The 27,307-nt window shown below is 48.8% G+C and overlaps 1 protein-coding gene across 1 annotated transcript; it reads left to right on the forward strand.

Moving 5' to 3' along the window:
* Positions 1-698: 698 nt before the first annotated feature.
* On the forward strand, positions 699-20,888 carry LOC132023591 (urea transporter 2). The gene is made up of 11 exons (XM_059409571.1): positions 699-1,078; positions 6,566-6,688; positions 8,723-8,805; positions 9,510-9,669; positions 10,381-10,570; positions 10,936-11,064; positions 11,914-12,106; positions 14,851-14,998; positions 15,657-15,791; positions 16,876-16,925; positions 19,821-20,888. Exons 4-11 carry the CDS (start codon positions 9,522-9,524, stop codon positions 20,019-20,021), a joined length of 1,194 nt encoding a protein of 397 aa, XP_059265554.1. The 5' UTR covers positions 699-1,078; positions 6,566-6,688; positions 8,723-8,805; positions 9,510-9,521; the 3' UTR covers positions 20,022-20,888.
* Positions 20,889-27,307: the final 6,419 nt, after the last annotated feature.

Raw genomic sequence — 27,307 nt, forward strand, 5'->3', positions numbered from 1 at the left:
AGGGAGATTGTCTACTCAGGTGTAGCTTATTTCCTCAATGTGAGGTTTTGTTTCTAAACCTGGGTAGGCTGCCTCACACCCCATCAATGAGTGTGTGATGTGTATGTGTGCATGCATGTGTGTATGGGGGAAAGTACACAAACCTGGGATTGACTGAAGGCGGGGGAGTGATGCTTGACCCCTCATACCACAAAGCCAAACAAAACATGTTTAGATTGCCCCCCCAAACTGGCCCAGCCCACCGGACCCCACAGCCCCATGAGATATGGGAGGGTCGCCTTTCTTAATATATAGACCTCAAGTCCTTTCTGTAGGCAGTGGTTAGGTCATGCCCTTCTTGCTCGGAGAGGATCCAGTGGTGAGTCCTCAGGACCCCTGTCAGCATAAGTGAGAAGGAGGAAAGGTCTGAAAATTTCCACAGAACCAGAAAGACAACATCTAGTATCAGGCTGTGCAGAAATTTCCTTGGAGATGGCAAAAGGGTTCCCCAGTCTGTGCCCTGTGTGTATAGGGAATTAAGGGAGTTTATTGAGGTTGAAAGGCAAATTGGCCCCCTGAGGAGACAACACTTAGATGATGCTTTAAAGGCAAGTGCTGGAGCGAATTTCTAATGAGAAGAGTAGCTGAGGGAGGACAGGGAAGCTCCTACTACAGGATCTCTGGCTCTGGCCCTTTAAAGGGAACCTGCTGATCAAACCAGGTGGGGGAACCATGGTAGCCAGAGCCAGTCTTCCTCAGGGAGTGTAGAAAGAATCTTCTGTCAGGAAGGCCAGAGTAAGAACAAGCTGCAGAAAGAACATATAGCCTTTCCTCTCCCTCTTCCTCCATGATACCCTTTCTCAACTGGAAGACGTGTGCCAGGCATAGGGGCAGGGAATGCAAAGTGAACCTACAGCAAGAAGATGGACAGGACAGCTCCAAGAAGTGAAGGGCTTTGGGATTAGGGATCAGTCCAACATCCAGAGTTGAGGACCAGAAACACCACCTAATTGGAAAGAAGCTTCTTCCTACATCCCGATGATCTAGATTCCTCCAGCCAGCCCTGTGGATTTCCTCCAGGAAGTCAGAAGGAACCCAGGTAAGAGGTCTTGCGGGGGAGACTTGAACCACAGAGACCCCTCACTCCCCGCAGCCAATGGACCATCTGACTTTTCAGAGGAAGAGAAAAAAAAAAGAAAGGCTGATATTTTTCTGTTTCTTCTGCTGCACTGTGGTGTCTGGGGAAGCTCATCCTAAAACAGGGAGCATTACTAAGAACTCCAAAGAGAATTTAGATTCTGGAAGCTTCTAGTTGGAAGAGCTTATCTTAAATATATACGGTTCTTAAATAGATACATTTTAATGTATCTTAATACGTTATATCTATCTATATCTCTATCATAATATCTAACCTTAAATAGATACATCTTAAATAGATCCAAATAAATAGATACAGTATCTTAAATAGATACAGTTCAAAGCCCTTTCCGTGTAGATAAGGAAGCCATGGTTTATCCAAAGACTTGTCCAGGTGATAAAAGAGCCTGGACATAAGTCCAGGGGTCCTAACTTACAGCTCTGAGCTCTTCTTGTTCACCTGGTGATGGAACCAACTTAATCCATCAGCCCTCAAATCCCCTTACCATGCTAGCTGTTCTCTGAGTCAATCTTCAAACTATTTGTCATCCCTTCCACAACTTTGTAACCCACAACTCTGACATCAGGATGGCTCCCAAGGCAGCACCATGTGGAGTTGACCTGTGGGAGGCTAATGCAGTGAATTTGAAAACTTTCTTCCTAGGGATCATTACCTGCTGCTTTCAAGGTGGAGGTACCTGGTCCAGGCATCTTCGCCTTTCCCCTCAGGTCCTGAACCCCTTCCTCAGACGTGCCAGTAGAACTAAACTATCTGAGCATCTACAAACATCTTAACCTACCAGCTTAACAACCTTTCTCTTCGGCGCCCCTCTCTTACACAGCCAACTTGGATTACTGTAGACAGATTCTGTGTAGCTACAGAGAGTAGATGTTTCTGGAACATTCCAGGATATTCAAGTTATCTGATCAGAGAACGACCTTTAATGGTATGTGATCTCCTTGGATAACCTTGTGTGATATGTGATCTCCTCCAAAACTGGCACCAAAGGATCTTTGGTGAACTTGCTGAGAAAAGGCTATCCCGTGAGGCTTGAAGTTCCTGTGGCCTGGTGTCTGCTGGAAAGCTACACCTTGGCCTTGATACATCCCTTCTCTCAAAGTGTACAGTGGCTACACCTTCCTTTAAGGCTAGAGGGTGGGATACTTTCAAGTGTACTTTCAAATGCTAACTCTACCTAATTAGTTTTGGTTGTCTGAGCAGTGGGTTAAGAAGGAGTCTGAGGCTGTTTGGGAACTTACTGGGAGAGACGGCTATCACTAATTAGCTATGTTCGCCATAGATAATCGAGAGGAAGGGGGCAGGGAAGAGGATGTAGGGAAAGGGAATATGGAAATATGCTACCAGAGAAGGAGCTGGTGTACAATGGCCCAGAACTTTCCTTGGCCTTTTATTGGGTGTCACAAATGTAATGATACACAAGTAGGTTTGGAGTGGGGTTTGGGGAAGACAACTCTTTTGGGGATGACAAATGGGTCTTAATAGTGGGTTCCAGATGCTCCGTATGTTGGACGTTGCAAGCGGTGTATGGATGGCATCGAACCACCTGCAAGAGACAGTAACATCTGTTCCAAACCTGAGAAAGACAGCTTACAGAAAGGATTTAAGCATGGGCCTGTCCAAGTAAAGAATGATTTTCAGTAAGATGGACTAGGTCAGTTTTCCTCTTCTGAACGATGTCATACATGGTTTGGTTTAGTTCCTTTCAAAGAAAATGGACTAGGTTTCAAAATTGTATTTGGCAGGTGGGACCCTCTACAAAATCTATTTTAACCCCTGGGATTTGAACAGTTGACTATTTCTGTATGTTTGACCTCAGAAGAGGCAGGAGTACGAGGGGACCCAATTCTCCCGGAGCCGCATTTCTGAGCAGATACTGTGCCTTGTAACTGGGCTTTCTTTCTGTGAGTCAGTGGGAAGAAAGGCGCTGGACCCCTGCCTTTAAAAACACAGGGTGGTGGCAGTCCTCAACAGCAGGGACCATGCCCCTGAAATGGCAGTGGGAAGCCACATGCATTGGGTTACTTAATAAGGCTCATCAGAGAAGGAGAGTCATGACTCTTACACCATGCAGGCAGGCCAAGGAGTTCCTCAGCCATTAAGTCTACCCATGGGCTACCAACGACAGAGCCTTTCCAACGATGGGCCACAGCGCACTCCAAGCTGGACCCACAGAGCCCTCACTGGCGTTCTAAGGAGCCAGGTGGGCCTGGTGGGCCCTAACTCCATGGGAGCAGGCACTCTGGCCATAAACAACATTACCTGTTCACTGCACCATGCCACACACTGTTTTCCAGGTGTGCCATGATGTTAGGGCGAGAGAAGTTCAAGGAAACCAAGGAATTAAGTTATAATGAACAAAATCACTCTTGGACTGTAGAACACCCAGCCCCACCTCCAAAGTGCTTAGGGATTAGTGGCCACACAGAACGGACCTTGTAATATGTAGTTCCCGTAGCCCATGGAGCAAGATCTCTGTCTTCAGTGGTCTGTTTTCTTCTGTCTCATTAACTGAGTTCTCCCAGCCACTCTTGCAGGATTCCTGGGTTTCTGGTTGGTCGGTCACAGATGGCCCAGCATTGTATCACCATCTGTAAACTCCCTTTCTTTTATCCAAGTGCCCCTGAAAATAATCAGCTCTTATCCTGTGAACTGCAAAACCCTACTCGACTCAGCCATTACCTTTGTCAACCAATGAAAGGCTCTCACCTTTATGTCAATATTTATCAAGGATTTAACGACAATGAGATGTATTATTCTTAAAAATAGCTCAGACCCTGAAATAGCCAATGACTGTTCCTTATACCATTCAGAAACTAAAGTGTGTAGTATAATTATTCCTCATTAATTTATTCAGCAAATACTTCTGAGTGCCTACAGAATACCAGGCTTATGCTGGGTGCTGGGGAAGCCAAGATAATGGGGTATAACCCGGGCTGCCAAGGGCCTCACCGTCCTGTGAAGGTGACAGACAAGAACACGTAATTGACACTTGGTGCGCTTAGAGTCAGTGCAGGCAGTTGTGCACTGGGACAGTGAGCCCTCCTGCTTGCTGCGGAGGGCCATGTGCCATCCGAGGGCAGTGGCCTCTCTGGAAAGGGATCTGACATGTGAGCCTGGCAAAATTGTTTTCCAGAGCCTTTTGCAAGCATTGCCTCATCTTCATAACCAGATGAGGAAGAAATAGAGGGTATCCCTCCAAAATATCCACCATCATTCTGTAGATTGAGTTTGCAAGGGCTGCCGATGGGGGTCTGTGTATTTCTTTCTGAGAGCCGTGCCTGGCAGTGAAAACAGCCTGCGGAAATGAGTGACTCTGGTTCCTGGCCAGAGTTACTGCCGCTTTCTTTTTTCCCCACCACACCAGTGGAATATTTATTTCTAGAACATTTGACAGATGTGTTCATGATAGTCTTGAAATCGCCTTTTCTCCATTAGGAAAGTCTTAAGAATCTGTCCCAAAGGTAGCCGTAAATGGCTAACATCCTTGCTTTAAGTATTTTCAAAAACGGGAAATTTGTGAATTTATTTCGTGTCCTTGGTAGCAGCTGTTACCACTTTTCCTTCTCAACTCTTGGCCCAGCATGTCGGGTGAGGCCACTTCAGTCATACCCACGGGAGAGCTGGGACCGACCCCATGTCAGACCCTCTTTGATGCCACCTCCAAAAAAGTGTTCAAGGGAAAGAAAAATACTTTTTGCTTTTGCTTTTTGCGGCTGGGACATCGACCCAAGGAACACACAGTAATATGGGCCATGCCCCCACTTTCCCGGGCCCGGAGCAGGGAGCCCATCTGGGAAGCTAACAGTGATGGGCCAGAGCATGAAAGGACAGCCAGGCCTCCTGCCATTTCCAGAGCCTCAAATCAGGTGTCAGGAGACCTGGGAGCAAGTCCCAGCTGTGCCATGATTCCTAAGCCGTGTGACTCAGTTGATTTCTCAGGACACAGGAGGTAGACTGTGATCTTGGAGTTCTGTGCAGTTCTCAGTCTAGGAGGCTAACGTCAGAATGTCGCTCTGCCCAGGGGTGGCTGGGGCAGCTGACACTCGGCGTGTGAGAAACGAGAAGCGACGGGCCAGCAGAGGTGCCCTTCCAGCTGGCAGAAGGGCGCTTGAGACTGGCGTTCCCTCAGAATATCCCGCCGGGTCGGACGATGAGTGCCACCCTCTCAGTCCCTGTCCCCGGCACAAAACCCATCTGCAGGGCTGTATGCGGGCAGGCTGATGTTCCAGGTGTCTCTGAAGCTCGGGATCAGGGAGGTCCTCCAGCCGAGGGAGTTACGGCCCAGTGCCCACTGCACAGGCAGGATCTAGGAAGCTTCAGAAACTATTCTGAACCTCAGTTTTCTAGTTCGTGCAGGTAGCAATGCCCAAGTGTAATTCCTATCCATGGTTCCAGGCAGCCGCTAGATCCTCAAGCTCCGGAGTACACCAGAGCCCTGAGCAGGAAGTGTTAAACCTGCGTACCTGAGGGACCATCACGACATGGGGTGAACACGGGATCGACATGGGGTGAACACTGGATCGCGCACTGCAGGGAAGCACCAAGATGACTGGATACCGTCATTCTCGGGCCCTGCCTTGAGAAACCCTGTCCCGAGGGATATGTGCCGTGCTCTCCCCATGTGTGGAAATCTGAAATAATAAAGGCCAGCAGAGAGCTTACTGTAGCTGATCATAGCCCCAGGAGGACCCTTACCTCTATAGATGGGGTACACTCAAACAGTAACATGCCCTGGGGGAATCTGGTTGAAATACAAGCTCCGATTCCGTCGGCCTGGCTGGAACCTGAGACTCTGCATTGGTGACACGCTCTCAGATGAGCCTGGTGCCCCCAGTCCCGGGGCCACATCTTGAGTGGGAAGAACCTGGGCCAGTGGGTCTCAGCCCAAGGTGCATGTCAGAGCCATCTTTTAAACATGATGGGCATTTAAAAACTTGTATGTTTTTAATTCGTCTGGGATAGGGTTCGGGCATCTTTTAACATACCCAGTGGTTCTAAGGTGCAGCCAGCATCGAGGACTCCCAGCACACACACTCCCTGCCCCAAACGGAGGACAGGGCACAGGCTGATGCACAGGAACGGCGGCCAACGAGGGTCCGCCATCCACACTGGCCAGGGCCAGCCAAGTAGGTCTTCGAGTAGTTCTCTGCTGGAGAAATAGGGCTCATCTTTCTCTTAACATGTATACGTGTCTGTGACAGTTTCTGGGGGGAAAGGAAGTGCAAGCTTTACCAGTAGCGAGGTGGTGGGGGATGGGGAAACTGGAGGCTTGACACAGACACAAATGCGATTCCCACCTGCTACTTCAGAGCTGCAGCTCCCGCCTTTCCAGCTTCTGCTTGTGACTTTTCCCCACTCCGCCTGCTTGGCTCTCAGCGGGTGCGCACCTGGGCAGGCACTAACCTGTCTTGCTCTGCCCCTGGCTAGGTGGCGGTAGGGAGCAGCCAGCCACAGCAAGCCCCAAGGCCCATGAGGGCTCAGAGGCCGGGCCCCCCAAGCCCAGGAGTGTGTTCCACATTGAGTGGTCGTCCATTCGGAGGAGGAGCAAAGGTGGGTGCTGCCTTCCCTTCGCTCCCAGGTCCTCAATTTACTCATCTCTAGATGGGGACAGTAGCAGTACCTACAGTACCTACTTCCTAGGGTGTTAGGGAGAGCCACAAGAGCCAGGCTCATTCTTATCACACCCAACCTCTGACCGTAGCCATGGCCTGGTTGGGGGGGCATGATGCTGGAACTGGGACAAGCAGCCAACTCAGGAGGTCTCTAATTTGACTGCATATTGGAATCACCTGTGTCCCATCCTTGGAGACACTAATCTAATTCATCTGAGGGGCAGCCTGGATAGGCATAAGGGTATTCCAAAGCCCCCCATGAGATTCTAATTTTTGTCAAACCACAAACCCACAAACCACTGGTCCACTTACAAGACTAGAGGTGAAATTTCTCGCCCACAGTGGTCAAGATGTCAAGGCCAAGGAAACAGCTGGAGAGCCATGGAAGGGAGGTGGCTCCCACAGGCCATGAGGGAGCCAAAATAAGCAAGGGGGGGAAGCGTGGCAGGAGTCGGGCAGAGGAGGGACGCACGAGGAGTCCTCCCCAGTCAGAGGCAAAAGTAGCCACGTGAAGAGCCAGGGCAGAGGAGCAATCTCATTCTGCCCCTTGAGTCTCAGAGAGGGGAACCGCCTCTCCCAGAGTCACACAGCCTGCAAGGGACAAGGTAAGGGAGGACCAGTGAGAGTCCTTTTCACAACACCCCATGCTTCCCAGAAGATGTGGCCCTGAATTCTTGCTCCAGCTCATCTAAACCTTGTTTCTCACCAAAAGTGGCCAACCCAGAGAAACGGGCCTGGGGGTGTAGGAAAACATCATACAAACATCCATGAGAGGACATGGAGACATCTAAGGGACCCTCTGGCCCAGGGGTTTGTATTTGTCAGAGGTCACCGGCAGGGCAAGAAGAAAGTGAGGCTTTCCTCAAAAGGTTAACAGTTTTTTAGAATGCCGATTCTAGAATCCCAGGCCTAAACTCCCAGTGGGATATGTGTGAGAGCACGACTGCTTGGGACACAGGAAGCTTCACACACAAGCAGCGGGTCCACTGGGGCGCCATGCATACTGGCTTCAGCATCTAGAGGGATCTTTGCTCTACACTTTCTTTCAAAGCTTCCAAAATTAATTTGTCCTGCATTGTGTAGCTTCCCAATCACACAGGTATTTGCAGCCCCTGTCTCTTCAAAAATGGGAGCGTAGTGCCGTCCTTCTAGTGCGTTGGTACTGTTAAACCTCATGAATGCTGTGGGAAGGCCCAATCCAGCCTAAAAATACCAGTTCAGAGCCCAGCCTGCCATCCTCACACATGACCACCAGAGGGAACCAAAGCACCAAGACCAAAACTTCCAAAGGTCTTTTAAGATGCCTAAAACCCTACTAAAATTGGTCATCTTTAAAAATAAATTATCTGGTAATAACAAAAATATGTTTATGGCAACTTTACAAGAGTTTTCTAGAATTACAAGAACATGCCAAAATCTGTTTCAAGGCATGACGTGGACATCATTTAATCCAGCCAGCAGTTGCTGCTAAAATACCAGAAATTCCCAGATATACATACAAAAAAAGAGACCACAGAGCCTGAGGTCATCCAGTTGGAGTCATAGATTCAAACCCAAACCTTACCTGGTTCAGGCAACTTAATACTTTAGGAGTATTTCTTTCTACACTTACAAGTTTGTGCAGGAAAGAACCCTAGATTTGGGGATCACGGCCAAGGCACTATTGCCTCATCTAAAAAATAGAGGGATTGAGCTAAATCAGAGGCTCCTAACTAAAGGTCAGTCAAGTCTCTGAATTCCCTAAATTCCTGTAAAATGTCCTGTTTACATGCAGATGTACATTTTTTACCCAAATGGGTTCTTGACCAGTAAAAAATCAAATGGGTCCTTCCGGCTGCAAGACACAGTAGTTCTGGGCTTCCTCAAGTGGAATAGGAAATACTGAATATATCAACTCAGCTGCAAGAAATTTGCTGCTAATGTGCCAGGTTAGAGGTGTCCTAATTGATTATGTGCTTTCCTTCAACTCCAGTGTTTGGAAAAGGCGACCACCAGGAGAAACAAACCAAAGATCCTTGTCCCTATCAGTATCGGAAGCCCACGGTCGAGCTGCTGGTGAGTCACGAGTGGCCCAATTCGGGCAGGGTCCTGAGCCACGGAGGCTGCGGCAGATTAGGGAGCAGACATCTGGAAAAGATGCCCTCTGACGTAGGCAGTTTTTTTGAATTCATATATCCAGAAACATTATTACCTGGGATAAAAGTGCCTGTTTTTCATAGTCTACTTTATAGAATTTCATAGTCCTTTGATTTGAATTAGTTATTATCTGTCTTCCCCTAAATCTAGCATTCAAGAATTTAGGAAACAAGCTGGTGCCAATTTTCAAACACAGAATCTTTACATGTTTAATTTTATGGACAGTTAAAATTTGAAGACGAGACATGCTGGTGGGGTGGGGGGAATGATTTCTTCTGGAAAGAATGTGGTATAAGGGTAGTCATAGTTGAAAGAAAAAGCCTAAAGATCTGTGGTTAAATATCAGTTCTACTGTTTGACCTTGACCTTGAAGTTCCACCCATGATCAAGCCCTCATCCTTAGGATGAGGATAAATACTGTCTCGTACTGCGGGGTTGTTGCCCGTAGTCAATGCAGTAACACATCAGACAAAATAAAAGTTATTCCTGTCTATGGAAACACAGAGATGATTCACTAAGTACCAAATGAAAACGTTAGCTCGGTCCCTGAGCAAGCGCAGATGTGGCTTCTAAGCGTGGGAAGCACAGGATGTGGGAGAGCTCCTTGTCTTGCCCCCGAACAGGATCTGGACACCATGGAGGACAGCGCTGAGATAAAGGTGGAAGCGAACACGTCCAAGACCTCCTGGATTCAGAGCCACATGGCTGCCAGCGGGAAGAGGGTCAGCAGAGCCCTCAGTTACATCACAGGGGAGATGAAGGAGTGCGGCGAGGGGCTTAAAGGTAGAGGTCCTGTGAGCGAAGCCCGTGACCCTGCTCCTAGAGTGTCACTTCCGACCGTCCCCCCAAGCACACGGTCCTTGGTAGATTACACTGAGGGAAAGGCCATGTCTGTGGGATGAGGGTGTTGTTGGGATGAGAGTGGTGTTGTCACCACAGACACACAGACTCTTGGCATGTGAGGACGGGTCAGCGTGCGAGCCCTCATTTCCAAACCAAGCGGCCGTGCTCTCACACGTATCCCACTGGGAGTTTAGGCCTGGGATTCTAGAATCGGCATTCTAAAAAAAAATTAAATTAAAAATGCCCGCCCTATGGATGGCTCTCGGGAGGACTAAGTCTTCTCTCTCACAAGCCTCCCAGAGCCCAGCCCACAGGTTAGACACCCTCTGTGCCGCAAGAGCATTTTCTGATGGTCTCCTTGAAAATTCTCGCAGGGCACAGCTAGCTCAGGGTACCTTATCCCCCCACTCCTTGAGAAAACCAACATTAAGACCACAACCAGCTGGCGATGGGTCTGAAGAGTTTTCTGGGCCTCACATGCCCTCTTGGGTTCTCGGCTTACCCCCCGCTGTGTGGCAGGGGCCGGGAGGGCATGGCGCCCTGCGAACCCACTTCAGAAGCGAAACTTCCCGCACCCCCCAGCCACCCACCGAGGTCCCGTGCAGGCCCGATGCACCCCAACATTGACTCCCTGCCCTGGCTGCCTTTCAGACAAATCCCCAGTGTTCCAGTTCCTCGACTGGGTCCTCCGGGGCACGTCCCAGGTGATGTTTGTGAACAACCCCCTCAGCGGCATCCTCATCGTGCTCGGCCTCTTCATCCAGAACCCCTGGTGGGCCATCTCGGGCTGCTTGGGCACTGTTGTGTCTACTTTAACAGCCCTCATCCTGAGCCAGGACAGGTAAGTTCTGGGACACCGAGCGCCCGGGAATGAGGTCAGAGGTCACTTCCTGCGGGGACCCCGTGCCACCTTCCCATCCCCTCACTGCTGTCCTCCGAGCTCAGAAACTCCTCAGACTACGGACACTCATAACTGACAACAGTCACTCCCTCATTACTCGGTAACAGCTCCACATGGCCCAGGGGAACCCGAAGGGTTGATGTCCTGCCTTCCCATTCCCAGGGGGGCCATCCGTGGGGAGGTGTGTGCAGACGAGCCCCAGTGGAGAACAATCTGGGTCAGAAGGGCAGTCAAGGAGACAGTACCCCCCCCCCCCGGAGGCCCTGGGAAGACCCCACTCCACCAGCCCTCCTCTGTCCCCCTAGGTCTGCCATCATGGCAGGACTCCATGGCTACAACGGGGTGCTGGTGGGGCTGTTGATGGCCGTGTTCTCAGACAAAGGCAGCTATTACTGGTGGCTTCTGCTCCCCGTCATCGTGATGTCCATGTCGTGGTAAGTTTGCTCCTGGGGCTGCCAACCTTCTCACCCCAGCTCCCTGTCTGTCTAAACTCAAATTTACGGGGGCGTTGGCTTAGCTGGCATATCAGAAACATCCATTGGAAATAATGAGTCATGTCCTACAGTGACAGCACTGTGCTAGGTGGTCTGTGGACAATATCTCCATACCCACCATCCTTCACTCTGCTTTTTTTTAAGATGTAAAAGGGTTTCTGGTCCTACTCAGCCAGAGCACAGAGAAAGGAACTGAGGCCCATATGTAGGTGAAGAGCCATACCATAGCCTCCTGTCAGTCTCTAGAAAACTTCTTCTTCCTTCTGCTGCCCCCTACCCAGCTTTCCCCCATCCTTGGGACCCCCTGACCTGCGCAAGACAGCCTCCTATGTAGACTGAAGGAGCACTGGGCAGAGCCCTCAGAGAGCCAGGGCTCGGCTCCCCTTCACCTCCAGAAATCAGCCATGGGGCGCTCTGGCCAGGAGGCTCGGTGCTCTCAGCTGCTCTGCAAACATTTGTTGACAGAAGGAAGGGGGGCTACTGTTCCACTCCCTGCCACTCCCTCACTCTCCTCATGCCTGAAAGTGGAGCTGTAGGACTTTTCAAGGAGCTTCTGTGGCTCTCTGCCTTAGGTCTTCCTCCAGAAAGCCCCAGAAAGCCCTCTTTCTGAAGCTGAGCCTGTCCACCCTATCAGTGCACCAGGCCCATGGAGGCCGGGGAAGACGTGCGCAGGGCGGGCCAGGCTCCAAGAACGTACCCGGCAGGCTGCTTTTCCTGAGGAAAGCGCTCCTGCTCGGCCTAGCGTCAGAGCTGGAGCTTCCTGAACAGTCTCCTGTGCTTCTGCCACAGCCCCATCCTCTCCAGTGCCCTGGGCACCGTCTTCAGCAAGTGGGACCTCCCGGTCTTCACGCTGCCCTTCAACATCGCCGTGACCCTATACCTGGCGGCCACCGGCCACTACAACCTCTTCTTCCCCACGATGCTGCTGCAGCCTGCGTCTTCCACGCCCAACATCACCTGGTCAGAGGTCCAAGTGCCCTTGGTAGGTGTCGGGAAAGGCAGAAGGACAGCATCTGTCCAAAGGCGACATTCAAGTGGCCTTTACGGGTCCTCCACGGGGAATGGCTATTAACAATCACACAGCGTAAGGGGCTCACGTGCAGTCTCTCTTCGGCCACCGTCCTTTTCCTTCCTCTCTATAAGAGCTAACAGGACTGTTTCTGGTCCCACAGGTCCTAGCACAGAGGCAGAAACCGAGGCCTGAGGTCACACAGCCAATCAGTGAAGTGCAGAGTCAAGTTCAGCACTCTGGCCCCCTGACGATTACACCTGGCTCCTTTCCTTCTTCCTTCTCAAAAAAGTCTTTCTGATGCTTTTCTCCCATTTTCTCCAGCTTATGCTACATATTTTCCATCCGCCTCACTGAATCATGAAAGACACACACCTCATACGACCACCTGTGGGCAAACGACATCTCTGTTGCCACCCCGAGTGAATTGCATTCCCTCTCTGAAGCATGGTGACACCATAAAGCACAGGTGTTTCTCCACGAAGAAACATCTAGATAGCAGAGCTTTTCACATGTTTTCAAGTATATTGTATGTAATGCTGGCCTACTGCATGTTAGCCAAGATAATTAACAAGACACATTTTCGCTGAGGTTCTCCTTGTTTTCCATTATACTAGACTACCCCCCCCCCCGGTTGGGGGCTTGCTCTGAAACTTTTCTTTTTTTAAGATCTTATTTATTTGTCAGAGATAGAGAGCGCAAGCAGGGGAAGCAGCAGGCAGAGCAGGCAGAGGGAGGAGCAGGCTCCTGGCTGAGCAAGGAGCCTGATGCAGGACCCGATCCCAGGACCCTGGGATCATGACCTTAGCTGAAGGCTTAACCACTGAGCCACCCAGGCATCCCTGGAACTTTCTTACTGTCATTTAACCACAAAGCCATTTGGGCTTGTTGAAAGAACTTTCAGAAATAACAAAGCGTCATTTCTCAAAGCATTTCATAGTAGACGACAGCATGGTAGAAAGGCCCTGCGTTTGCACTAAGAAACGTTATTTAGGAAAAGAAATAATCGCATTGGCCTCATCCTTGTTGATTTGTGTGTGTGTATGTGAGGACCTTCATGAACCAGAGGTGAGAAAATGTTGGCAATTTACTCGATAGGCTCCTGTTTCTTGGTACTTACTCTGTCGATCAGTTTTAAAGGCACGATCTCTTTAACTAGCTATGGGGCCATGGTGCTAGAGAAGTCAAGACGAGCACATTATACATTCTTTATGCCACATTTTCAATGAAAAATATATCCAGACATTTTGTAGAAATGAAAAACAATTAAGGAATCTTGAACAAATACTTTAGAACCCCAAAGGTCCAGGAAAGAAAAATTCGGTCTTTGGTGGTTGCCTTTTAAAAAGTAACTCTCTAGCCAATTAAATGGATTATGATAATGACTAATGTGTTTTATCTTTCTGATCACTCATGAGAGCCCTAAGTGTTAAGAAGTCAAGTTAATGTCGGAAGGAGGGTCTAAAACTCCCAACAGGGTCGAAGCCCCGTGAGTTCCTCTGCTTTCTGGCTCCCAGAGGGCTCCCTGGATGGTGTCACCAGCTGGTCTACACCACCCCACACCACGGGCTCTGTATTGAACTGTCCCACCTGCCGTCCACACCCGCATGGTAATGCCGGAGCCCCTACCTTGGTCTCCGTTCCTGGGGTCATGGGAGATTGCATCTGGAGGGCCCCTTAGGCCAACCCCAGGCTCCTGCAGTGTCTGCCTATCTCTGCACACCTCCAGGGGCAGCATCTCCCCGGAAGGCAATGGGCTGAGAGAAAAGCTGTCTCCCTGGAATACATGCACTCCCTGGCCCAGGACTCTGCTTCTTCTCAGCTCCCAGCCCAAGGGGCGAGACAAACCCGTGTGCCCTGCAAGGAGACCCCTCCCCTATGCGCCCTCTGAACTCAAGGGCCTTTGGCCAACCTTCCAAACCATGGGACCCAACCCCAGTTGCTGGGGAAGGCTGCCTGCCCAGGATCCTTTTCTCGAACTCGAGAGCACATGTGCAAGCGTCCGCTGGCCATGGACCCTGCCTCAGCCAGTACCTCACCTCCCCAGATAGGCCCCACTCCCCTGAGCTACATGGAGGCCTCACACAGCCAGGTATTCATCTGTTGGCCACCACTGCATTGGCTTATCAACCAGAAGAGCAGAGACCATGATCGTACCCCCTCGGGGACTCTCCTGTGTGGCCAGCTGCTCACCCAGGCCGGACTCACGTGACCACAGCCCAGACACCTTATTCTCAGAAACACGAACAACCACTTTTCATAGCATATTCAACCTTCTAGTCATAATTTTAGGTTGTTTTTTTTTTTTTAAAGTTACAAGAGAGTTTTTAAACACCAACTTGGATCAGGCATCTCTTAATTTTGTAATGGATAAGACCCTCATTTTAAGTTTCTAGTTTCTCTTCACTGGGGCTTCAGTATCTTACACTCATGTTTCTAAATATTTTAAGTTCAGTATCTTACAGTCAGGTTTCTAAATATTTTAAGTTTCCTCAATAAAGGAAACTTGACATCCTATAAACTCCTATTGCTTTAAGAACTCCAGATTAAAACACAAAAGCTTGTGTTCCATCTAGAGCCCATCTATCTGGATACAAGTATCTTGGAAATCTGTTGTAAAATGTTGGTGTAGAGGCTTTGGCACAACTCTTTTCCAGCCAAGGTTCCAGCTGTCTCTGGTCTCACCCTACAACCCCATGTGATCTTTGTCGCTGCAGCTTCTGAGAGCCATCCCTGTAGGCATCGGCCAGGTCTACGGCTGCGACAACCCCTGGACCGGAGGCATCTTCCTCATAGCACTGTTCATCTCGTCACCTCTCATTTGCTTGCATGCTGCCATCGGCTCCACCGTGGGGATGTTAGCAGGTTAGTGTCACCACTACCCCTTAATAAAGCCATAAGGTTGTTAATATCTGGAGTCAGCTCCAAGGCAACGGTGACACGTCTTCAATACCCATCCCCTCCCACCGCCCTGTGCTGATTCCTGCCAACTTTTGCTCCTTTCATTATATCCTGTTTCCCCACTTCGGGTGCCAGTGCCCTCATATTTCTCTGAGCAAAAGCCGCCCTCCAGCAAACAGAGAACAGAAAGTCTTTGGTGGTTAGCCATTTACACCTTAGTATAAATTTAAAGCCTAAGAGAAGTTAATCAATTCCAGGCATGTTTGTGTCTTACGTCATATCTTGATGGATGATACTCCAGTAGAGAACATTAAGATATCAGTGAAGAAGGAAAAGCCCTCTTTTTTTACAAGAACTTCTTTGGATCGCTTAGAAGCACTGCAGAGAGTCCTTATTCTGAAAGCTCTCTTCTACCCATAACAGCTTCACCACTAGCACTCATGTGGCCCAATGGCCGTTTGTTCCTTTTAGTTATTTTTTTCACTGAATAAGATCTTTTCTACAAATGCCTAAGAGAATGGCTGGTCCGGGCTTTGAGCTCTGTGTGGTTTTCAGGGCTGGCAGGTGAGCCCCATGAGATGCACCCCCCAAACGCAACACCAATGCCTGTCTTCTCTCATAGCCCTCACTATAGCAACGCCCTTGGACTCCATCTACTTCGGCCTGTGTGGCTTCAACAGCACGCTGGCCTGCATCGCCATCGGAGGCATGTTCTACGTCCTGACCTGGCAGACGCATGTCCTGGCCATCGCCTGCGGTAGGGACCACCACCACACCCCTCTGCACCTTGCACGCCCTACCCATGCCTGTCCCTGCTGGGAAAGCTGCCCTGAAAATTCTGTGGCTCCTCCAAAGATAAATGGGAGGATTGTTTGCTTGGTAAAAGGGTTTTATATAAAACGTTTTTTGAATGGTTGCTGAATGATTCACTCAGTAAAAATTATTTTCATGGAACACAAGTGCTCAGCCAGTATGAAGACCAAATTTTGAGATGGTGGTTGTTTGGTTGCTGTCCGTGAGCTGTCTCTGTGATGGCTGCTCTCCTGGCTGGTGACTGAAGCTAACCAACAGAGCAACACTTCCACAAATTAATCTTTATGTATAGAATTAGGCAATTTACATCAGTTATGGTAATTAACCTTAAGCACCCAAACACTGATCATGGGATCTTCAAATAATGCTTGTGTTTCAGGAATGCTGAAGGGTAGGGGTACTCAGTGACTCTCTAATAAAAGTCTGCTGTTGTTAATATCCTAGGGACAACTGGGATGTTTTCAGTTGAGAAACAGGCTTTAGAAGCAAAGCCCAATTCCACTGGTGCATTTTCACCTCTGACCAGTACCAGGCTCTTCCCAGCTGGCCAGCCTGGCCGTGCCCTCTGCAGGCGGAGCCCGGGAGACGAGGCAGTGGGCCTCCATGGTCTTCCTCATGCTTTCAGGGTGCTGCTCCTCCCTGGAAATCCATATTCTGTTAATGACTTGTGATGAAATATTCCAGCAGGGAGTTCTGGAATCCACGTGCTTTGGTCGTTGAGTACAATTTTCATCTATGGTTTATGCTGCTAAATGCTCCTTTGCTAGAATGCAAGGTGGTGGGACCCAAGAGAACCATAACGGCTCCATTCTGGCCCTTCCTAACAAAGTTCATCTGCCGTTTTTGCTGTGCTGACATTTGCCTGGAATTGAAGACATTTCAAAGCTGTCAAGTCACAGAATCCTAACTCAAGTTCCATTTTTTTTCGGAGAGATAGAATTTATGACCTCCATGTCTTGGCGGGGGGATGTGTGGACTGATCTCGAGACACCGCTCATCACTGGCCTGTTTCTTGGTTCTCTTCGCAGCACTGTTCGCGGCCTACCTGGGCGCTGCCCTCGCCAACGTGCTGTCTGTGGTGAGTCGACGTGGCCTGACAATGTGCCACAACACTCCCTGAAGCCAGTGCGAGACCCTCCTCCAGAAGCCCTTCCCCAGCTCTGCCCTCCCGTCTGAGATCACACGGCCTGCCTCGGCACCTGCCAGACAGGAGGAGCTCGGCTGTGGAAGTTTAAATGTCCACTGTTGGCCCATTCAGATTAGCTTTGGGCCAGGGGAGCTTCTCACAGAAGGACAATTGGATAAGCATTATCTCTTAAATTGAATTCTTTCTGTGGCCTCATCCTCTAGATCTAGTTTTAAATCTTTATTATTTAATTTTTGTGTGTGTGTATAGATCAAGTTCCCGACTAGCTTATGGGTCAGTGTATGTCTTTGTTCATCCCTTGGCAACTGAGTGCTGAGGGGGTCGTGAGGGTAGCCTTCAGGGAAGACAAGCATCCAAGCCCCAGCCGTACCTGATAGAAGTCAGAGCTGGGGGCTATGAGCACGTGCAACCCTGTTTGTCTGAGGCCTGGTGTGCCGTGATGTCCAACTCGGGAGGAGCTGCCTGGCCAGCCCCAGCCCCCACATACCCTGGGTTAGGGCCCACAGCCTGGGGCAGAGGGCTCAGGGTTCAGCCCGCAGTCAATGCCTCCCCCTTTTGGATAAGGGTTCAAGGGCACATCTTATAAAAACAACCAGAAAAAGTCCCAGTAGTCCTGAAAGTGGGGAGGACGGTGGGCATTTGAGCCACACCTGTCTGAATCCCTTCTTCACCCTTAGTGAAACCGGGCAGGCTGAACTTCGCCTAGGAAGGAATTTTCTAAGCAAGAGAACTGGCCTTCTCTGATACCATCCTATGTCCCCTGGTGGACTCAATCCTCCTCTGGGCCCCGCCAGTTGTGTCCGCGCCTCTCCGGCCACACTGGGCACACAGCCGGGTGACGAGCGCGGTACCCTTCTCCGTCTTTGACCTTCCGCCGGCGCGCTCCTTCCGAGCCGAGGCCGGTCGTGTCCTCATCTTCATCTCTAGCACCTACTGCACTCCCGGCACAGAACAGGGCTCAGGAAATGCTGAATGAGCGGAACGCTGAGGGCGCCAGCCGTGGCCGTGGGGAGCGTGAGAGCTGGGGCTGAACAGTCGGCCGCCAGAAGCGCGCACGGTCACAAGCGCCCGGAGGACGGGCTCGGCGGCTCTGGGCGCCCCTGGCTCTCACATCCTCTGTGTGCCTGTCCTTACACCTGAGTGTCCAGCCAGTGACCTGGTGTCACGTGCCCTCCTTGGGCAAGGTCCTAAAGGGATGTCAAACCGGGGCTGTTGTTCCTGAACGCGGGCGCTTACGGGATGGCTGGCCCTTTCTTCTGTGTGGTGCTGAGACGTTAGAAGTTATGCTGCTCGATTCACGCTTTTTTTTTTAATCGAGATTATTTTCCGTGTGCCTATAATGTTTAAGACACTGTGCCGATCACTCTCCCGGATACGAAAAAGGGCAGGCTATTTACTCACTCTGAAGGAATTTCTAATCTCCTTGAGGAACGGGATATAAAAATGTTGAGTGACATTTCTGAGCCCCTTCAAGCCCTCCACAAATGTTCCTCTGTTCCTCTGCTTTCTGGCCAGCACACATATGCACGGCCTGTCTTCCACAGTGCCACCCTCTGCTGGACGGTCATGGCCACGTGCTGAGGGCTATTTATGGGGTCCTTAGTAGGCATGAGGTACCAACTCTCTGAATAGACATGGTTATCCCTACTTGACTTGAGGAAATAGGTCTCAGACCATTGAAATGCCTTTAACAAGGTGGTTGGAGCTGAGACATAGATCTGGGCCTGTTGGACTCTAGACCTTCATCCTTTCCCACTGTGGGGCTTCAGGGGGTGCCTCCCAAAACACACTGTGTAGTGTGAGCAGGGCTTTGGGGACACTCATTGGGTGTAATTCATTATGTCTGAGTGTTCTTAGGCCATTCTAGCTGCCATTGTTCTTCCCCAAGTCCCATCTGGGAGCGCCATCTTTGAACACACACATTGTAGGCACGCGGTATTACCTGAGGTCTTTACTGCTTATAATGAAGTGAGGTTGGGGGTCGGGGGAACATTATTTGTTCTGCCTCATAGCTGAGTCTGCAGGCTCCTTGTCAGCGAGCTCTCCACTCAAGTGATCTCAAGGAAGATTGGGGAAGCATAGCAAAAAGGCTCAGGGCATCTGAGGAATAAAAAATAGGTCAACACCATGAGAAGGGGAGCTGGGAGTGGGAGAGCTCTTGAGAAGAGAGATGGCTGCCCTCTGCTTCCAGCCCCTGGGACAAGGACGTCACGTCTCTGCCTTTTTCCAAATGTCTGTTCTATCTCCCTCTGTCTTTCTGCAGTGCAAACAGTCCCTAGTGACCACCCAGTACTGGTTGGTTCTCCAGTCTTTTCAGACCAGGTGCTCAGTCTGTCTTAGTTCAAATTCTCAAAAAAGGATCCAATATCCAGGCCATCTGCCTGTGGAAGCTGCCTTTGGGTCAAGTGACTTGCTCTAGTTTAATCAGCTGTGACCAAAGAGAAAAAGATCATGAACTACAAAATGGCTGCCAAAGCCACTCCTTCAAAGGGGCTATGAGAGAAGGCAGACAATGGTCATATTCCTAGAGTTGGAGTAATAGCCTGGCCAGACAGCCTAAGACAAAACAGGATTTCTCCATAAAGCCATATTATAAAAGGGTTCCAGTGGCTGCATTCTGAAGAATGCTCATCCACCTGTTGCAATCAGGTGGAGAGCACTGACATGTGTTTACACTGGCTAAGAATTAAGTATTCTTCCTACTATTGCCCACAAATCCTCCTGTCCTATACCTAGGGCTGTAGGGGGTTGGTAAAGGCTGATGAAACAGACACAAGCATGTGATATAACCAGGCTTCTCTTGTGTGACCCCCACCCCTTGCTCAGTTTGGACTGCCGCCATGCACCTGGCCCTTCTGCCTCTCCGCGCTCACCTTCCTGCTGCTGACGACCAACAACCCGGCCATCTACAAGCTTCCGCTCAGCAAAGTCACCTACCCGGAGGCCAACCGCATCTACTACCTATCCCAAGAGAAAAACAGAAGAGCATCAACCATAACAAAGTACCAGGCCTATGATGTCTCCTAGGCTGCCTTTTCCAAAACGTGTCACTGTACATTCAGCCTTCAGCAGGTTGTTCGGGTCCCCAAGCTGACGGCCATGCAACCACCCCTTCTGTCTGTTCTGTGATTTTCCCCTCAAGCAAGCCTACACCCTATTTGTTCCCCCACATAGAGATATACGTGTATAGCCACCATTTAGGGACCACTCAGTTCTAAGATGTACAATACTTATCAAAGATACAGTTAGTTTAGACTTCATACCCATAGCTCCCTCCAGAAGAGCTCCCTTTGATGGGACTTGCCCTCTTCTGCAAAATAAGTCACGTCCCTAAAGAGAACTCATCAAGAAGGAGACAGAGAGGAGCATGGGCCTCCAACTCAGGCATGTCACGGAGCCATGCATGGTACCAGGGAACATGCATCAGCCTGGAAGGTGATGGGATGGTTCTGCCCCAACTCTGCCTCTAGTGAGCTCCCGCCATCTTGAGTGAACACATCCCTGCTCTCAGCCTTGACTTCCTAGTTTCAGGACAGGGAGGGACTGTATCTCCCACCCCAGCAGTGTGGACTCTTCTCTCTCTCCCATAAACTGACAAAACCAGCATGACCATCAAGTTATTACTCTAAGTAATAGATGGAGGGCTTACCTGGAGAAGAGGCAAGAAAATGTTCATGTTCTGAGATTTGTTCCTGAGTCACGAGAAGACTTGGTGTTAGGAAATTAAATTCACTGGAAATGCCAACATGCCTTCCTTTGCATAGTAGAAATGTTTCTGGAAATGTCATAAGAGGAAACCTGATCTTTTTCAACATTCAAATCATGTTTTAAACAAATGTATCTTCTTTTGTAGTATTCACAGCATTCCCGTATTAAACGGTTAAGTTTGCAAGATGGTACTGGGTTTTCTTAAAATGGGGCTCACCTACCGTTTTCACACATCACCCATTTGAGGAGTTTTTCATGGTCAAGCAAGTGTCTGACAAAAGGTGAAGACAGGTTACAAATCATCAGAAGAGGGTCTGATTTGCTTGCAAAGGGAATTATACAGAAATGATGGTCATTGTGTTTTGTTTGAGTAAAAGTACGGGTTATTAACAACACACCTTACTTTTCAGGGAATAGCCTTTTAGTTTTGCATCTCCAAAAATTACAGGTGCAGCCCCTCTTGAATGGCCAGTAACTCCTGTTACTTAGTTACTCTGGTTACAGCTTTGAGCTCCTAACCCACGGGACCCCTCTGTGGGAAGCCACGTGGCTCAGCCCTCCCAACCCTCCTCCACAGGATGGGAATAATCCTCCCCCAGCTCCTCAGTAGGACACTCTCCCCCCATCTTACACTCTCAACTTAGCTTGATGGGGTGAGGACGTAAGATGCGGGAAGAAGGCAAGGGACAGGAGACACACCCTCTATAAATGCAGCTTTCAGGAAAGAATCACATTTGATTAAAATCCATTATTTGGAAAAAGCCAGTGTCTACATTTATGTTTTCTTCCCTCTGTCTGCCCTGAGGTCCCAGGCGTCTTCTGCCAGCCCAAGAGGGGCTGCCTCTTTCTCTACCAGATCAAATCTAGCCATTATGACTTCTCCAGGAAAACGGAACACTTCTTGCTGGAAGCAAATCCCCCACATGGGAAAGGGGAATGAGTCACACTCCGGAGGCTACCTTTGAGTTTGTGATCACACCTTGAGGCCAAGAAGGTCTCGGGCTGTATTTTAACGACCATGGAGTTGTGGCTCTCTGAAGATCAGGCGTCCAGGAATTTCCCCAGATGGCTATTCCTGCTCACAGCTCACTCAGCTGCCCCAGAACCCTTAAGTGATGACATCAAACCATTAAAATAGCACTTTTCTGTGCATTTTCCACCCAAGTGTTATAATCTGGGTTTATGAAGAGCAGGAAACCCTCCACACACATACCATTCTGCTTAGTGACCACTAATCAATCCCTTCAGTTGTTCTAAGGATTTCAATATCCTCATGTATACAGCAACTTGGGTTGGCCCAGGATAACAAGCAAGGTGGGAATAGACGGGATAAAAGAATTCAACCTGTGAAAATGTACGAAAGCCACAGGATTTCCAAAGTCTGCATCAGCACCTCTATTAGGCACCAACAGAGGACAGAGTTCCCTCAAGTTCCCAGGAGTCGGCTGTGCAAGCCACTGTGTCTCTCCCGCCACATCCAAGGCTTGAAATCAGCCGCGAGGGGTAGCATTTCCGCCACAGAAGTCAGTAAACTACATCTCTGAGCATCCCCTGACCCCCAGACAGCCGGCTTAACAGCACACCACCGCCAGGCCAGTGCAGCGGGAGGAAACACTATAGAGCTCCAGACCAGAGGCTCAGAAAACGGGGTACTCGATTCAGCAACATCACGTAGATGCCATTCCACACACAGGAGGCATCTGCCAGGACAGCAAGCATAGTCTCAGGCATTAAAAACAGCTCAGAAGATTGACCTGCTCTGAGTTCAACACTGAAAACACACCCCTTGGAAGCATCCATACAGAACAAATCCAGGAAATATTGCAAGAGACACATGAAGTGCAGGGAGGTTGAACACTGTGGTAATGCTTGTTGTTCCTTAGGACCAAAATAGAAGAAAGTACCCGTAACAGTCCAGAGTGGAATATTAAATGACGGGGGTGGACAAAAGAGGCAGGAGAGCCTTTAGGGTCCTCGGCTTGTATAGAAACTGACAAGTTTAAGAAATCCACAAGGAGGAACAGAAGGGTGATAAGAGCAACCACCATGAGAACAAAGTTAGAATTTTAATTTTGGGGGGCACCTGGGTGGCTCAGTGGGTTAAAGCCTCTGCCTTAGGCTCAGGTCATGATCCCAGGGTCCTGGGATCAAGTCCCTCATGGGGCTCTCTGCTCAGTGGGGAGCCTGCTTCCCTTCCTCTCTCTCTGCCTGCTTGTGATCTCTGTCAAATAAATAAACAAAATCTTTAAAAAAAAAAAAAAGGAATTTTAATTTTTGAACTAGAAGAAAATTCCATCTTTCCAGCGGAAAGCAGCAAAGGAGTGGGGGAAAGCCCCTCCCCCGCCAAAAAAAAAAAGATAGTAAGTACAAAAAAAATTTTTTAAGGTAGAAACTCATCATAATATAACAGTAATTGAATGCAAAAATGTTAACTATTAAATTAACCACTGGAAGACAGAGACCCTCGGTGGTGCTTTTGAGAAAAGACTACACGATTTGCTGTTCACAAGAAAAGCATTTAAAACAGGTGGCTCAGTGGGTTAAGCCGATGCCTTCAGCTCAGGTCATGATCTCAGGGTCCTGGGATCGAGTCCCGCACCGGGCTTTCTGCTCAGCAGGGAGCCTGCTTCCTCCTCTCTGTCTCTGCCTGCCTCTCTGCCTGCTTGTGATCTCTCTCTGTCAAATAAATAAATAAAATCTTTAAAAAAAAAAAAAATCTTTAGGGCGCCTGGGTGGCTCAGTGGGTTAAGCCGCTGCCTTCGGCTCAGGTCATGATCTCAGGGTCCTGGGATCGAGTCCCGCATCGGGCTCTCTGCTGAGCAGGGAGCCTGCTTCCTCCTCTCTCTCTGCCTTCCTCTCTGCCTACTTGTGATCTCTCTCTGTCGAATAAATAAATAAAATCTTTTAAAAAAAAAATCTTTAAAAAAAAACCCAATAAGATAAATAAATATATATGGACCAAAAGAAAGTTTAGGTCTTTGAAAAGTGAAATTTAATGGGTGCCTGGGTGGCTCAGTCAGTTAAGCGTCTGCCTTTGGCTCAGGTCATGATCCCAGGATCCTGGGATTGAACCCCGCATCGGGCTCCCCTGCTCAGTGGGGAGTCGGCTTCTCCCTCTGCCCCTCCCCTCTGCTCATGCTCTCTCTCACTCTCTCTCTCAAAATAAATAAAATCTTTTAAAAATTTTTATAAAGAAGCAAAATGAAATTTAAGGCCAAAAAGGTTTAAAACCAAAGAATGATATACATCATTAATAATCAGGAAAATGAAAACCAAAACCACAATGAGATATAATTTCTCCTGTCAGAATGGCTAGTATCAAAGCCAAAAAACACCAAGTGTTGGCAAGGACCTGGAGAAAAGGGAACCTTTGTTCTCTGTTGGCAGAAATGCAAACTGTGGAAAACAGAATGGAGGATCCCCCCAAAATGAAAAGCAGAACTTCCCTATGACCCAGCAATACCAATCCTGGGTATTTATCCAAAGAATACAAAAACACTAACTTGAAAAGATATCTGCACCCCCGTGTTCATTTCAACACTATTTACAAAGCTGAGACATAGAAACAAGTTAAGTGTCTACTGATAGATGAATGAATAAAGAAAATGTGGAATAGATATACAACAGGGTCATTTGTAACAACATGAATGGACCTCAAGGGCATTATGCTAAGTGAAATAAGTCAGACAGAGAAAGACAAATACCGTATGTTCTCATTTATATGTGGAATCCAAAAATAAATAAATGAATTTGTTAAAAAGAAAAAAAAGCAGGTTTATAGAGACAGATAACAAATTGGTGGTTGCCAGAGGGACAAGAGTACATACACGGGACAAGAGTACATAATTATCACAAACACATACATTACATAAACAATCAGTCTCTAATACATCAAGCAACAGTTGGCTAACTTTGGGGAGAAATAAACAAATCAATAATTGTAGCTTTTACCAAAACCTCAGAAACTGATACATCAAGAGAACAAAAAGGGAACAGAGATATCAGAGATACAAACAATAGAATTAGGAAGTGTGAGCTATTATATCCACACAGGATTCTAAACCCTCCCACACAACATCCCCCCTCCTCAGAAACCAAGCAGGGAACACACACTTTTCTCAAGTACCCCTAGAATATCAATAACATAGACCATGTATCATCATCACACTACAAAGCAAGTTTGGGACCATCACAAAATGCTGGTTGGAAGTTGGCTGGGGCAGGTTGGCTTGGAGAGCAGGTCCTCGGTATTCAGTCATGTTATGTGTACACACCCTCTGTGACCTAGAAATTCCCCTCCCAAGTGTGCCCGGTGCTCAGGGAAAGTAGGTCTTGGTTCCATGGTGGGCCGCCAGGCAGGCTCTTTGTCCCAGCATTCACCATGGCAGGAGAGCCTGAGAAGGCAGAGGCAAAGCGGAGTGGGACGTGCCCTGCAGCCCCCGCAGCAAGTGCGTGCCCAGGACCACAGAGCAGTGTGGACGGATCTTGACAACCTAGTGCTGGGCTAAAAATCAGACTGTGACATTTATGATCAATATCATTTACTTTAAGAATGCATGCCCACCCAACAAAATGTGCAGTTTGCAATTACTCATACAAACGAAAAAGAGAGAAGACCGTGGAGAATAAAAAGGAAAAGACACACATACGTTCATATTCACATGAATATGCCTTTCCTGGGCCGATGAGGATGACGAGCAAGGACAAAGCCCCGCCGGTAACTCAGCTCTGCCAGAAAAAAATTCTTAAGCAGCTGGGGCTTAGTGTGTGCTCTGCTCAGCTGGTCAGAGCCTCTGGCTGGCTGTGTCCCAGTGGCCCCAGACTTGGGGCGGGGTCTGACTGCAAAGCCCCCTAGTGCTCCATTCTGCCCGCGCCAACATTTAAAAGCATTCTGGCCACACCGTAACATTTAAAATATGTATTTTTATGTATTAAATATGATTTGTATGTATTAAAATAATCCTGTGCTTCACCTCCAGATTAGATGAACATTGCAATCCCCAGAGTAACCACAGTAATGTGCATGTTACGTATTTCTGCTTTTTGAATGTTTTAGAATCTCAGATAAAATGTGGAAAGAAAAGGAAATTGTGTTGTAGAAAATGAAAGCAGCAGAGTTGAGACTATCAGCTGGATTCACGAAGAGTGGGGAGCTTAGAGATAATAAAGTCACACAACCCACGCACCCCCAGTCATCAGACCTAATTGCTGAGTCCGCCAGGTTAGGTGTGGAAAGGTCCCAGCTCTGAAGTCAGACAGATCTGGCATGAACGCAGCCCTTCTCTGCTCCTTACTGGCTGGGGTCACTCCCTCACCTGCAGCTCATCACCCTTCAAATGAGCACGATGCCTGCCTAAGTGCAGTGTTGATGATGCACGAAGAACCCCTGAAATGTAACTGGTCCAACACAGGATCGGTGCGTGGCACTGGCAGGGAGCAAGGGGCTCACACTCTTACCCCCAGATTCCAGGCAGTCCCAGTGGCCAGAAATGCCCGGGACAGCCTGACATCATCTTGTAGGTTTTCTTTAAAATGTGAGTGTTCAGGCCAGATGGACCAGATCAGAACTTCTTCTTGTCATTAAGATGCTAAGGAGAGGAATGGCTGGACACGGGACATAGCTCGGGTGTGACCCAAGTGCGGGTGCACCAAGACATCCCCTCATTTCACCATGTGGACTGTCCTCCGTCCTTCCTCTCCTACCTCACGTGTTTTAGGAAAACTTCCTCAAGATGAACTGCCCGGAGATCCCATTTCCTTAATCCCTTAAGGTCACTACTATGGAGTGTAGGACACAGTTGGCCTCCACTTCGATTATACAGGTCTTTTCTCCAGTTAGACTGCAATTCCTATGAGGATAGTGGTTGTAATATACAGACCCACACATTTCTTACACACACACACACACACACATACTTATGTACATGCACACATACAACATACATGCACACACATATTCACACATACAGGCTCTCACCGGAGTACGTACACATATGCACACACACAGAGATGAACCCCCCTGTGTATCCACACACATGTATGCATTCATACAGAAATCACACATACATATGTATCCACATATAAGCACACCTACACACATACACACAGTTGTTGTGTGTGTTTTCTGAGAACTAGCCAATGATGGGCACCTAGAGGCCCCGGGGAAGTAATTGATTGAGTAAAGGCAACACCTCCTCTCCCCACTCAGTCTCTCTGCGAGCCCATTCACTCGTGCTGGCCAGATCTCGTGATCTGTTTCCGACATATAACCTCCTGCACATGTAATGATCCCACAGAATCTCAGGCAGGCCTGCTGCCTGGATCTTGCCTCCAAAACTTCCCAACATAGACTTCCTGAATTGTGTTTGGGGAAGGAACTCTTCAGAACAGACCCACCATCCAACACTAAGCATGGCATCATTTGATGGGTTACAACTTCGAGCCTCTACAGATGTCCTTTGCCACCATCCTTTTCTTACAGAGCGTCCATGGATTGGACCCAGATCTTGTAATGGTCTTAGGTCAGGCAGGTGGGTCGTAGACCAGTAGCCCTCCAATGTGGAGAATATATATATATATATATATATATATATATATATATATAG

The sequence above is a fragment of the Mustela nigripes genome, chromosome 8 (genome assembly GCF_022355385.1).
Source record: "Mustela nigripes isolate SB6536 chromosome 8, MUSNIG.SB6536, whole genome shotgun sequence".
Lineage (NCBI taxonomy): Eukaryota > Metazoa > Chordata > Mammalia > Carnivora > Mustelidae > Mustela > Mustela nigripes.